The 13792-nt window shown below is 47.2% G+C and overlaps 7 protein-coding genes across 7 annotated transcripts; 5 read left to right on the top strand and 2 right to left on the bottom strand. All coding sequences in view use genetic code 12, as the record gives it.

The window, feature by feature from the left end:
- Window positions 1-1013: 1013 nt before the first annotated feature.
- On the top strand, window positions 1014-1406 carry CYB5 (Cyb5p; the record flags this gene model as incomplete). Its single annotated transcript, XM_025483598.1, has 1 exon — window positions 1014-1406. One exon carries the CDS (start codon window positions 1014-1016, stop codon window positions 1404-1406), a length of 393 nt encoding a protein of 130 aa, XP_025335833.1.
- A 129-nt stretch (window positions 1407-1535) lies between these two features.
- On the bottom strand, window positions 1536-2354 carry CXQ87_005168 (U2-type spliceosomal complex subunit; the record flags this gene model as incomplete). Its single annotated transcript, XM_025483597.1, has 1 exon — window positions 1536-2354. One exon carries the CDS (start codon window positions 2352-2354, stop codon window positions 1536-1538), a length of 819 nt encoding a protein of 272 aa, XP_025335832.1.
- Window positions 2355-3093: 739 nt separating this feature from the next.
- On the bottom strand, window positions 3094-6639 carry CXQ87_005167 (uncharacterized protein; the record flags this gene model as incomplete). The annotated part of the gene is made up of 3 exons (XM_025483596.1): window positions 3094-4126; window positions 5189-5579; window positions 5997-6639. The coding sequence occupies 3 exons, from the start codon at window positions 6637-6639 to the stop codon at window positions 3094-3096; spliced, it is 2067 nt and encodes a 688-aa protein (XP_025335831.1).
- A 1164-nt stretch (window positions 6640-7803) lies between these two features.
- CXQ87_005166 (signal recognition particle subunit) lies at window positions 7804-9504 on the top strand (the record flags this gene model as incomplete). Its single annotated transcript, XM_025483595.1, has 1 exon — window positions 7804-9504. The coding sequence occupies one exon, from the start codon at window positions 7804-7806 to the stop codon at window positions 9502-9504; it is 1701 nt and encodes a 566-aa protein (XP_025335830.1).
- Window positions 9505-9600: 96 nt separating this feature from the next.
- HUT1 (Hut1p) lies at window positions 9601-10632 on the top strand (the record flags this gene model as incomplete). Its single annotated transcript, XM_025483594.1, has 1 exon — window positions 9601-10632. The coding sequence occupies one exon, from the start codon at window positions 9601-9603 to the stop codon at window positions 10630-10632; it is 1032 nt and encodes a 343-aa protein (XP_025335829.1).
- Window positions 10633-10965: 333 nt separating this feature from the next.
- CXQ87_005164 (palmitoyltransferase) lies at window positions 10966-11973 on the top strand (the record flags this gene model as incomplete). Its single annotated transcript, XM_025483593.1, has 1 exon — window positions 10966-11973. The coding sequence occupies one exon, from the start codon at window positions 10966-10968 to the stop codon at window positions 11971-11973; it is 1008 nt and encodes a 335-aa protein (XP_025335828.1).
- A 153-nt stretch (window positions 11974-12126) lies between these two features.
- RPD31 (histone deacetylase) lies at window positions 12127-13620 on the top strand (the record flags this gene model as incomplete). Its single annotated transcript, XM_025483592.1, has 1 exon — window positions 12127-13620. The coding sequence occupies one exon, from the start codon at window positions 12127-12129 to the stop codon at window positions 13618-13620; it is 1494 nt and encodes a 497-aa protein (XP_025335827.1).
- Between the last annotated feature and the right edge of the window lie 172 nt (window positions 13621-13792).

The raw sequence follows: 13792 nt of genomic DNA, 5'->3' as shown, positions 1-13792 counted from the left end.
CAGGGCACTCTGGGTGCTTGCAGCTGCAGACGAATATTCAGGTAGACATAATACATGAAGAGGGCGTGATGGGAAAGCTGTAGGGAGTAGGTTTTATGAGATTACCAGGGACTGAGAGATTGTTAAGATTTTTGAAAGTTCATCAGGAATATAGGATAATCGTATTCCATGGATCATCGTGTCTGACGACTACTGTGGCAATAGCAGATCATCGGAGTTTCAGGCACCAAGAAATTGTCATACTCATTGGCCATGCGGCTTCAAACCACCCCCTAAGCAAATAACAGGCCATTTTTTCATAATCTAGACAATCTGGCAGGTTTCATATGCTACACCTGATCTACAGAGCGCACCGGCGATTTCGCAGCCATTTCCACACCTCAGCCATGGTTCCCCATCACAAGCTCTCCACCATCGGACAAAGCCACAAAACGTTTTTTTGCACATTCAGATTCCAAAAGTCTCCAGCCCACCCCTCAGCAACCCTGATCCAGAACCCCGAGGCTAACTCTATAATTCAGCCACACCGCGGATATAAGGCTGCTAGCGATGTTGAGAAACAATGGCACGGAGGAGCAGCCAGCCCCGCAGCAACGTGAAAAGAGAAACAGAGCATAACGGTGGTGTTTAGGTTTTTCACAGGAGGGGCGCCAGGAAAGGAAGCTTTTTCCTGGAGGAGACTGGGGGAAAGGAGGTACGGGTGTTTTAACCGTACGGGTGGCGTGTTTTGACCTGCCACGCCCCACCCGGGGGGTTTCTATACCGCCTTAGTGCAAAACACACGGCAGAAGTGCCATCGCACAGGCAGCCAGCCTGACAATCCGGGCGTCTGTGATTGGGCGTCCTGCACAGAAGCAGCGCGAGCGGACCCCAATTTTCTTTTTCCCTCCCATAGTTAAGCAGCCACCTGATCGCATATAAACGTCGCTCGCTTTCACATGTGAGCTCACCAGCGTTCAACATAAATTCATCTTCCGCGAACTTTACCACCACCCGCTCTTCTCCATACCAAAATGTCTGAAACCGAAGGCTCTGCTGTCGAGGACAAGTTTTACTCCATCGAGGAGGTCCAGAAACACAACACCACCGACGACTTGTGGATTGTCTACAACGGTCAGGTGTACAATGTCACTCCATACTTGGATGAGCACCCAGGTGGTGAAGAGGTGATTGCCGATGTTGCTGGCACTGATGCCACCGAGGCCTTCAACGACATTGGCCACTCGGACGACGCTCACGATATCTTGAAGGGTTTGAGACTCGGCAAGTTGGAAGGCGGCACCATCATCGAGGCCCAGGGTGTCACCTCTTCTGGCTCCACCGACGAGGTGCTGGGCATCCCATTCCCCTTGTTGGCTGCTGCCGTGTTTGCTTTGGCTGCCGGCGTGTACTTTTACCTCAACTAAACCGGCGATACGCTATTGGAAATCTCGTCATGATCTAAACGGCTACTGTACTCACTAGAACTGGGCTGCCTCCAGGACACTCCCACCACGGGCTCCCGAGCCCTATAGCATTCCGGGGTATATAATATATCACATAACCTGTCCTGTCAACTGCTCCAACACGAGCGCAGCATAGCTGCTGAGTGGCTCTGCTCTGCGCTCTCGCTTGCATCCTCGTAGAAGCGACGCTAGCTTCCGGACCTTGGTGTTTTCCCACCGCCGGGCTCGTTGCTTGTAGTCGTGTGCTGCGGCCGCCTCTGCGCCGTCGCATAGCTCGTATACGACGCATCCATAGACGTAGCCATTTCGGGTCTCGCCTATTTTTGCACTTTCCACGGCGCCAAACACGGCCATGATTTCACAAAGTGTGCTGGCGTCAATCTGGGCCTCGGGCTCTTCTCGAAGCTTCCACTTGACCTCCACCTCTCGGTCCTCCTCCTTGTTGAACGCTAGGGTGGTAAATCTGCCGGAGAAGTCCAAGTCTTTATAGCTCACGTAGCCAAACTTGTCAACACTGCGTTCTCGCTCAAACTGGTATCGGAGATCCTGGGCCTCTTTTTGTAGAAGCTGTATCTTCTGCTCCCTCAAGCCGGCGTCCTCATACATTCTGGCGTGCTGTTTCTCGGCCCGTCGAAGCTGGTCCCGAAACCGTTTCACATCATCACTGAGCCTGTCTTCATTAATCTGCGTCCCCTTTCTCAACAGCTCATACTGCTCTCGTAGCTTCAGATCACTGAGCACAGCATAGACAGCCGTGAGATGCTGGAACTTCTGCTTTGCCAGTTCCAGGGGATTTTTGTCCGGATGGTACTTGAGTGCTTTTTTCCTGTAAGCTACGACGATTTCACGGTCGGAGGCGTTTTCCACGACACCCAATTCGGCGTAGAGGTCGAGCTTATCTAGCTCCATATTGGTGGTTGTACTTGATATGGGCATCGCGCATGTTGATATCCTCATCAAGTGGGGTGGGGGAGGGGTCTTTTGGAAGCAAAGTGGGGGATTTTTCGGCAATGAAAGTTTAATTGGAAGGAAGCCTCGGCGGCTTTGAAGTTTATGATTTTGTCTGATTGCAGAATGTTAGGCGAAGTGGGTTCGTGGAAATGGCTGCAAAATCATGATGCGTCTTGGCAAGATGAGACGTCTTTCATAGTGACCCAAATGAGAATGGTCGAGAGGATTTTCTTAGGATGCTGAACCTAGAGAAACCGCTGAAAATTCAACTCTACAGGCTACGTTGTTCTGCGACATGATTTCCAGTGTCAGTAAGACATCCATACACAAAACGTTTCATGTGCAGCTCGAAAGATATGATCGTAGAAACCTCCGACGCCTGAAAAACATATTTGTCTTCTATATTTTCAATTTGATGAGCCATCAAGATTTACAGTGCGCTTCATACAAATACACCGTCTTCTAGCGAAATTTATTAGTCTATAAGATATGTAGCAGTTTCTCGCAAAAGCGCCCGTTCTCTACTTGTGCAACATGAATGGACTTGTTGACGAGGCATGGCAATCACCGTCAGAGATTCAAAACCGTACGAAGTCACATGTAGCAGGTGGAAGTCACGAAACTCACTCTGGATAAAATATAGTATAAAGTTGACCAGTGTTCAGCCCTGCGTCTTAAATGAAGATAACATCCAGCTTCAGTCATTATGGCGGAGCATGCCAAAAAGTGTAGCCGCAGGAGTAAACTGAATTGCACGTAGTACGTAATTCTTCATTGAACCAAAGAAACCGGCCGCGTTAATGGCAAGAGCAGCAGGAGGTAGGATACTCCAGAGACGAGAGGGCTTGGACTTTTCCAACAACCTTTCAAGATACCTGATTTCTGGCTCATAAAGTATTTCATCAGACTCAAGGAGTCTCGTTAAAAGCTTGTTGCAACAATCGTGAGCCCTGTCGTTTCTCTTCAAGACCCTTGCGGTCTCACGTTGCGGTAAGTTGCGAATAACATCGTCAAGGTCCGCAACATGGACAGTAGTTTCTGGGTCCACACCCCAATGTTCAGCCCAAAGTTTCTCTCGCGACTGCTTCTTTGATCTCCATATCAAATAAAATTGAACGGGATCAAGCTTTTGAAGCACTTCGTCCTCAGACCAAGAGACATTTATGAGGTGACGAATTCTTGTGTCAAGAATGTCTCGGTAGAACTGAGAACGTAAGAAAATCTGACCGGGGTTTTCGCCTCCAAGGAACCTCCCCCACCGTAAGTCATTATCTATGCCTCGCAAGAAATCAAGTTCACTGACTTCCATGTCAGTCATGTCGTCCCCCTTCTCTTCAAGCCTTATGGCTCGGTGGTGCAAAAAATCCCAAACCGGATCATCGCTGCGGAGAATTTGAAGATACATCTCCTCATCGTAAGGCAGCTTGGGATTATTCCTCGCTGTGTCGTTTTCATTTGATTTACTCGCCTCAGTACTCGATTCTTGGTTTGAGAGGGAGTTATCCGCCTTAGGCACCCCAGGAAATGTACCATGATCACCCCCCGTTGGCTTGTTCTTGCCGCTTTCAAATCCAAGCATATCTTCTTCAGTCGGGTTGGCGCTGTTCCTGTCACAAGCTGACAGCGGTGGGACTCTTTCTTTCGAAGAACCCCCCTGGACATTAACAGACTCTAATGGACCAGATATACTCAGATGAGGTTCATCCAGCCGAGAGTCTTCGAGTTCAGATCTTGGCAGCTGGCTCATTCAAATCTTTGTGGGCTTCACAAACAAAAGGACTCTTGCAAAGAATTGGTTGTAGCGCTTGAGGTGCTCTCTAGCTATTATAATAGGTTCGGCTGTTGTCAATATTCAACAATTAGAAGCTAAAACTAGCTTTAGAGCTCCTAATAGTCGAAAATTGACTTTGTGCCTGTGGTAGAAAGTAGGTCAAAGTGGTTTTGCAACCATTTCGCGAGTCGCTCATACAACCACCGAAAGTGACGAGAGCACCAAAAACGATCCATTTGCTTGAGAAACAATCCTTGAAGCCTGAAAAGTGTCCAAAGTATTCTCACATCCAAATAAAACCTCCAAGAGCTAATTCAGTCAGCCCTACACAACGCAGCAGACCTACTCCGTCAACACTAGCCGTTGATCCTTGAGCTTAAGGCCCCAATGAATGAATTGCCTTAGCCAAATAAGTACCTGATCAAAAAAAAAAAAAAAAAAACTTCTTTCTCAAACGGGCAGCGTGAGCTGGACTAAGATGGTCGTCAGAAATACTTAGATCTTGAGTGTGGCTATTTGGTTGACCACTCGGTAAGAAGTCCGCTCCATTTCTCAGCCACATTCTTTTTGAACACTAAGCTCTAGGATCTCCCTTCGACCTCTAGCAACTATTGCCTGGCATGGGCACTTTCATTGAGGCACAAGCGTATCCAAAGAAATCTAACACTCATGAACGATACCCTGATTGGGCTACGTCCCTCATTCTTCATACCTCACACTCCTATAAAGTGTAGATCACAACTTCTCATTTCAAATCTACTATTTCAGGGGTGCGAGCTACATTGACAAAGTCACATTTAACCACACAAGAAGTGATCAAAAAGAAGTATATCAATGTCCAACTGTATCTCGTGTCGTGAGGTAAAGGTGGCGACTCCATTCGAAGGTATACCTACGCCCCAGAAGGCAGACAAGCAATCTGCACCTCAAACGATGGCCTCGAGAGAAGTACATCTTAGTACACATGACAAAGGGCTTCAAGTGATTTGGAATCTTGCATTGGAAAAAATGTGGAGGTAACGTCATTGCACGAGCAAGTTCACTGCCAGCAACGGCATCCTTAAACTCACTCCATCTTATGAACCGTGATTTGCGATCATCAAGCAAGGGTATTTCCTTCGAGGAGAGTTCATCATCCTCGAGCTTCTCCTCCTCTAATGTGATCTTTATCTGTTCAAGACAAAATTCAATGTCATCCACTTGTCGATATTGGCTTGCTTCTTTGAAGCCCTGGGCAACAATAAATGTACATCGGACGAATTTGTTAAGCTCCATTCCCGGACTAGCGATGCCGTCATAAGATCCTTCCCTTGATTGGTAGAACTGCGTGTTCCCATTTAATGAAACCCGAATCGAAAGTGGAATGTTTTCTTCGCCAAACGGATACGATGGGTAAGGGAACAATGGCTTTCCTCGCATGAAAGGTTTCGGCGAGTTGGCTTCAATGACATGACCATCAACCACTATACATATGGCAGAGTGTGGCTTATCGAAGCCTGTGCCAGTCCCAAAAGTAGGCAGATCAATCACCCTGGTCTCCCAGCAAGGGCAAATACACTTCAGACTTGTCCTTGAAATATGGCTTCTGAGCCATTTGTGTATCTTGGACGATGCACTTTGGCAAAATCTGGTTTCCTTTACACCGCTGCTATCACTTGGGATCCGTGAACTTCCGGTCATGATATCGGCTGAAACTATGAAACATCCTTTTCCACCATGTTGATGCAACAGAAAGAAATATCGTTGAAATTTATCAGTTGCTTCATTCGAAGCAAAGTTACGGCTAAAGGTTGACAAACAAGCATCATTCGATTCGAAATCTTGCAAACTTTTCATGAAATGATCCTGGCCTCTGGCCATCTCGTCCTTGTTACACCCTAGAAAGTGCCAAAGTGGGTTATAAATTTCCTGCTCATGTATCCTTTCATACCTTTTCTGCGCCACGTGAAGTTCGATAAACGCAGACACATTGAAACGGGGAACTCTTTTGTTGCAAATCGATAACGTGATTTTCAATCCATATGTTCTAGTGAACCCTCCAATGAAGAACGTAGGACCAACCTGTGGAATCACACAGTCATACATTGTTGGAGGTATCATGAGTTTGCTGTTTAAAGAATTGATCTCCATGGACGTTTCCTTCTCAAATAACACCTTACTCCGGATGTCTGTCGCTTCAGTATATTTGCTTGGCACGCAACTAAATTCTAGTAAGTCAACACGGATATTCGTCAAGTGGAATGGCTCCTTGAGCATGTTGTCCGAGCTCCGTTTACCGAGGATCTGCAAGCTCAACGGAAGGAAGCTCGGTACGTACATCCCTGGAACCACAATTCGAAAGTATGCCTCTTGGTGAATCCATGCAGCTTGCTTAAATTCAGCTCTGAATTCAAGTCTTCTACCGCTCCCTGCGATATTATGAGTTGTGCCCATGTCCATTTCGGACCCAAACCCATGAAGCTGATGCGACATTGGGAATTTTGGGCCTGGAAATAGCTGCCTCTCTTCTCCGACAGCTATGAGGCACCTCCCTACTATTGGCATGGGCATTTCGAGATTCGACCAGTCAAATGTGTAGTACATATAAATTACTTCAAAAACAAGCATGGGATTTCCAAAATCCGGTCCTGCCCCAAAGCTGGTAACACCGTTCCTCATTCGTGCTTTTTCAATATGGATTTTCAGGTCAGGGTCTTTAGCCAACTCTAAGTTTCTCACGACAAACTCTGTAACTTGATGATGCTCGCCTTGAAACAACAAGCCCAATGTCCGGAACGAAAAGACCTGCTTGTCCACAGCCTCCACTATGGCATCCAATTGACGTGAAAAATTTGTTCCAAGGTTCCGAATCTGGAAGATCGTGGTCAACTTCTCTCGAGGGGCCTCAACCTGGGACTTGGTTATGCGGCTAGGGAACTTCATCATAAAGGGGTGTTAGTCCGCAGCTATTCTTTCGAGGCAGATAAAAACTTTATTCAAAGTGATATCTCGCTATTGTAGTGATCGCCTAGTTGTGTCATCGCTAGAATATCGAGCACTGAATGACTATCAGTACCAAATAGGGAAAGTTTGACATTTCTCATTGCGTGCAATTTAGGCAATAAAGCGAAAACGCCAATGAAGTGATGCTCTGCAAAATGATTTCATCATGTTTGTTACACTTGGCTTCTAAATAAGCGTGTATGATTGAAAACCATACTCGAATAAGGAGGGAGCTGGCCAAAAAGCCTCCCTTTGTATCATCAAACTCATGTTGATCGATGTTCAACTTCAGATGTAGTAGATAATTCGAGAAATACACCTCCAAGGTTCGTTCATCCTCAAGGTTATCACTTCTGTATTTGTCGCTTATCAGTTCGAGTATCTTAGACCACTTGCACAATGTATTACATTGCAATGAATAACATGTTGCGGTGGAGATTAGGACCTGATGGTGATGGGTTCAATCGAAACACAATAAAGAGTTCCAACCTGGGGAGCCATTTAATCAATGAAGCCGGTAGTTCCAATACTCTCCATCATCACCCTGCCGGGATTATGATGGATGGTTGCAGTAGTTAGACACACCCGTGCACCATCACCAGTATAATGTCGAAAAAAATCGAGTACCACAGCACGAGTCCGATATCGAACATTATGTCCATCCTGACGCCATTGGCCACGACATATGGCGCCCGTTTGAGTGCGTACTTGACGACATACGAGGACTTGAAAAAGCACAGAAAGAGATTGAATAAATCGTTGGTCAAGCTCCGTCACAACCTCGACATTGTCACCAAGGACACCAGGAAATATAGCGAAAAGGAGAAAACTAAGGCAATTACCGCTGCCCAATATGATGAAGACCAGGCCAACGGTACACTCTTACTTTTAATCGCCGAGCGTGACTCCTTATATGCTTCGGAGATCAAATCCTTGCTTGAAGTTTCAGGTTCCAGGCTCTCTTCTTACAAGAAGCTCATGGTTTCTAGACTCAAGAGAGCCGTTCAGACAAGCAAAAAGCTTCTTGAGATCACGCAAAACGAAGAAAATGTTACCGTGAGAACAGAGATCTACATATACGCCGCCCTTACCCAGGGCTTGTACCTGGTGAACAAGAAAAGGTGGGCTGAGGCACTTCAGGCTTTCTCCATCGCCAGATGTGGTCTTGAGCTCATAGCCTCACAAAATAGCGATGATAATGAGGGGGAGAGTTTCAGTAGAACTTTACTGGAGGAGTTGCTTGATACTTTGGTTGACCCTTCATTGAACTTGGCAGTCTCTCAAAATGAGGAAGAAGAATCGTCTTACGATATCATCACTGTTGCCAGAAAACATTGCCATGACGATACATTGGCCTACTTGCAACCAGCCGTTGACCTCATAGCATCGCAAGACCCTCTGTTCGTGCAAGAGTTCGAGGAGGAGATCTCGAAAACTGTTGTCTGGAGGGAACATACGGCTAACGTTTACAACGACGAGGTATCGAGCAAAGTGGGCCGTCTCGGGCGTGTGGAATGGAAAAATTTTAGCGAAGCTGATGACTACGATGGATTGTTGCAAAAATGGACCGCTCTCGTGGACCTTCACGAGGCGGACTTGCTGAAAAACAAGGATGAAGACGACCTTGACCGAGTTCAAGACGGCGCTATTGTCTTGACGTACCTCAAGTACCACATGCATTTCACCAAAGTGAAGAGAGACTTGCTTCTCATCGACCAATTGGAGTCGAAACAGTTTTCCAGTGTTGCCAAGAAGCTTCAGTCACACCGTGATGTACTCAGGCTTTACGACTCGATTATCGGTACTGTTGAGCAACTCAAAGATTTACCTGGTGTTTACAATGACGAAGATATGTACTCGACGTTGGAAAACATGGAACGGTTTTTCGTCACCAAGAGAGCCACCGTTGTGGCGGACTCCTACGCTCTCGCAAACAAACTCCCCGAAGCCCTTAAAGTGTACAGTCATCTTTCAAGAACTTTTGAGGTTGAATCAGATTTCTACAAGATCGAGCTGTTCCCTTACAGTGTCACCAGCAATGAGGAAGCTCAAGGTCTCGCAGCACTGATTCAAGCGAACTTGGCCAAAACCCACATTATGACGCAATTTCACATCGAGCAGGACAACAGTGACTTTGTGATTGACAACGTCAACAAGTTCCCTCTGTCTGACGGGATCAACAGAATCACCAATGTTGGACAAAAGGGTGCAATAAAGCCAGTGTTGAGCAAAGCTGTGTTGTTCGATGTTGCATTCAACTACATCAGCTACTCATCTAGAAGCGAAGAAACAGGAGAGGCGGAGCCTACCGGAGACAAGAAGAAGAGCGGATTTTTTGGCATTTTTGGCCGTTAAGTAATACCACGAAGCATCTGTGTACTACTAGTAGATCAATCAGCGCGCTGGTGAAGAAACCACCAACACATTCATTTTCATCCACACCTACCCACCATGAAGGAAAGCTCGGTGTTTACACTCATTTTCTGTGTGTTTGGTCTCTACGGCCTGTTTCTCTCGTGGTCTGTTCTTCAGGAGCGGATCAACACAAAGCCATATGAGTACATCGACGAGAAACCGGTATTTTTCAAGGCCCCACTTCTTGTGAATACCATCCAGGCTCTCTTTGCATGTTTTGTGGGACTTCTATATTCCTGGATCGCCCATAAGCAGAATCCATTTGCTATTTTTCATTCTACGGCCAGCAAAGACACCACAGGCGGATCAACCTATGTCAAGTTCTTCTTAGCCATTGCAGTGACATCGACCTTGTCGTCCCCCTTGGGATACAAAGCTTTAAAGCACGTGGATTATTTAGCTTTCTTGCTCGCCAAATCTTGCAAGTTGCTTCCCGTGATGTTGGTTCACTTTGTGCTCTACAGAACGAGGTTTCCACCTCACAAGTACATGGTCGCTGGAATGGTCACACTTGGTGTGATCTTGTTCACCACCAATCACAGCTCAGGAAAGTCAAAGGCATCTATCAACGACGGAAACACGCTCTTAGGCATGGCCCAATTGGGTGGGTCTATGCTTTTGGATGGTTTGATGAATTCTACGCAAGACCAGCTCTTCAGACTCCCAAACCGCCAGCACAAGCTCACAGGTGCCTCGCTCATGTGTATTCTCAATCTCCTCGTTTTCTTCTTCTCCTTGGGGTTCATACTTGTCTTCCAATTTGAGCAGGAAGCACTCTACACATGGCGTTTCGTGCACAAGTACCCGCAGCTGCTTGTGGACATTTTGGCGTTTTCGCTTTTTGGAGCAGCGGGCCAAGTGTTTGTTTTCCTCATACTTGAGAAGTTTGACTCTCTCATTTTGGTTACAGCTACGGTGACGAGGAAGATGATCAGTATGATCCTCAGCGTGGTGTTGTTCGGCCACACGCTCACATATGGCCAGTGGCTTGGTGTGGTTTCCGTTTTCGGAGGCATCGGATACGAGTCTTACTTGAAGCTCTCGTCCAAAAAGAAAAAGCAGGAGTAGTCCACAAGCCATATTGCATTTGCAACCATTCGTCATGTTGCACCACACTCGCTCAAAATAACCCCTTCGATTCTCCCGAGGCCACAACTCAAAATAAGCATTTACCAACACTCACTTCATTGTAGTTTCCTAATTCACTTAAATTCTGTTCAAAAGAAGTTTCTCGTTTGGTGCCTCCCACAGCCTACACCTGCGCACTCTGCATCATCAAACAGATCCATGCTCATATCCCACCCTTCTATCATGTGGACCCACAACTCCCCCTGGGCTCGGATCGAGCAGGCCTTATGTGCTTTTCTATCGCTTTTTCCAAAACTTCTAGTTTCATGCACAATGACGTGGGCAATGTGGGCCATATCAACACAACTTCAAAGCATACCTCAGCCTTGGTCCCATTTGGCTCTTGCCGTGGCGGCCGTGTTATACGTCCTCAGTTTATTTTCATACTTTCGTGTTATTTACGACGGGCCTGGACTGCCGGAAGATTATCCTGAACTACGGCTCCCGCCACAGCCTGAATGGAGTGCTTCACCTTACGATACTGCTAGACCATACACGCTGGGACAGCCCCAGATGGCCATTCCACCTACCGAAATTTACGAAACACATACTTTCCGTGATAACCAGCCGTCGTACAAGCTGTGCCACGTGTGCAACGCCTGGAAACCGGATCGGTGCCATCATTGCAACAACTGTAAACGATGCATTCTCAAGATGGACCACCATTGCCCGTGGTTTGCTTGTTGCATCGGGTTCCGAAACCACAAATTCTTCATTCAGTGCTTGTGCTACATCACTGCGTTTTGCACCTGGCTTTTGATCCTTTCGATCCACGAGGTGTACCGCTTCTTCGTGGACCAGGGAGACGAATTGACCTCGTACCTCCTGCTTAACCTTGTATTTGTGTTGGTGTTGTCGTTCACATTCTCCGTTGCCGTGGGTGTCTTTACGGCGTTTCTGGTGTACCTCATGCTTCGCAACTACTCGACCATCGAGTTCCAAGATAGCCGGTGGAACTACGCCAACGACCACGATGCGCAATACGAGTTTGACTCGAACGGCAAAAGAAAGAAACTTGGCCATATCTACGATTTGGGCGTCAGGAGAAACATGCGTGCTGTGATGGGCGATTCCTGGCTAGCCTGGCTCCTTCCGATCAAGGTCACCAACGAGTCCTTGCTGTCTGGAGACAAGAACGGCGTTCATTTCGACGTCAACGAAGCAACATATGAGAAGATGTGCACCAACGCCAAGCTCCAGACCCAGCTCAATAGACAACTTGCCGAGTACCGGGACCGCATCCACCACAGAAACGAAGCCACCAACGACAACACAGCATGATAACAGAATAATATTATTTAATCCACAGAACCAGCATGGCTTTTCTGCTCTCTCGATAACACACTTGTGTAGACCATCTTCTCTCAGTTCTCTCCTACTGCGCTCGCGAAATTATCAACTCACAACTTCCACCAACTCTTCTCACAGGCTCCGATGTTCGTGCAGATGCCCTTTGACGACCTTAAGGTCGACCCCAATAAGAAGAGGAGAGTGGCGTATTTCTACGATGCCGATGTGGGAAACTACGCCTACGGTGCTGGGCACCCAATGAAACCCCATCGTATTAGAATGGCACACTCGTTGATCATGAACTACGGTCTCTACAAAAAAATGGAGATTTACAGAGCCAAGCCTGCTACGAAGCAGGAGATGTGCCAGTTCCACACCGACGAGTATATTGATTTTTTGAGCAGAGTGCTGCCGGACAATTTGGACATGTTCGCCAAAGAGCAGGTCAAGTTCAACGTCGGAGATGACTGTCCAGTTTTTGACGGTTTATTTGAATACTGTGGTATCTCCGGAGGTGGATCCATGGAGGGAGCTGCTCGTTTGAACAGAGGCAAGTGTGACATTGCAATCAACTATGCTGGTGGATTGCACCATGCGAAAAAGTCAGAGGCTTCAGGGTTCTGCTACTTGAACGACATCGTTTTGGGTATTATTGAATTGTTGCGTTACCACCCTCGTGTGTTGTATATCGATATTGATGTCCACCACGGTGACGGTGTGGAGGAGGCTTTCTACACCACTGACCGTGTGATGACATGCTCCTTCCATAAGTACGGTGAATTTTTCCCCGGTACCGGTGAACTTCGTGACATTGGTGTTGGCAAGGGTAAGCACTATGCGGTGAATGTGCCCTTGAGAGACGGTATTGATGATGCCACCTACAAGTCCGTTTTCGAGCCCGTGATTTCCAAGATCATGGAATGGTACCAGCCGTCGGCCATCGTGTTGCAGTGTGGTGGTGACTCCTTGAGTGGAGACAGACTTGGTTGTTTCAACTTGTCGATGCGTGGTCACGCCAATTGTGTCAACTTTGTCAAGTCGTTCAATGTGCCACTTATGGTTGTGGGAGGTGGTGGCTACACAATGAGAAACGTCGCCAGAACGTGGGCCTACGAGTCCGGTTTGTTGAACGAGGTGAACTTGCCCAATGAGTTGCCGTACAATGAGTACTACGAGTACTACGGTCCTGACTACAAGCTTGACGTGAGGCCCTCAAACATGTACAATGCCAACGCTCCAGAATTCATGAACAAAATTTTGACGAACATCATTGCCAATTTGGAGAACACAAAGCACGCCCCTTCAGTACAGATGAACGATGTTCCTCGTGACGCCGAGGATTTGGGCGACGAGGATGAGGATTCGCCCATGGCTATCGACACCAAAGGCGGTTCGCAACAGGCCAGAGACGAGAGAGTCGTTCCCGACAACGAGTTTTACGACGAAGAGGACAAGGATGCCGGTGTTCGCCACATCGGACCTTCTGATCCATCTGCGGTCGAAGACAAGGCTCCCGCTAATGGAGCAAGTGAAAACGGCACGGAACCTAAGCCAGAGACGCAGACGGAGGAGAAGCCACTGTTGACAGAAGAGGAGCAGAAGGAGATTGACGAACTCAACCAGGAAGCCCAGCTGTAGACAGCAGGCATGTAGTATAGCTAGAAAAGGAACACAAGAGTACGAACGAGGTGTAGCGTTGGCTAAGAGTATTGAGGGAGTGAATGAGAGACGGTTTTGATCGAAATTGGTGAAATGTGATTTTGAGTTTATTGCTCGTATAGAGAAGATATAGAGCAGAGATGCATATTTG

The sequence above is a fragment of the Candidozyma duobushaemuli genome, assembly GCF_002926085.2.
Source record: "Candidozyma duobushaemuli strain B09383 chromosome Unknown G_B09383, whole genome shotgun sequence".
NCBI classification, from domain to species: domain Eukaryota; kingdom Fungi; phylum Ascomycota; class Pichiomycetes; order Serinales; family Metschnikowiaceae; genus Candidozyma; species Candidozyma duobushaemuli.
This window is presented reverse-complemented; position numbering and strand designations above follow the sequence as displayed.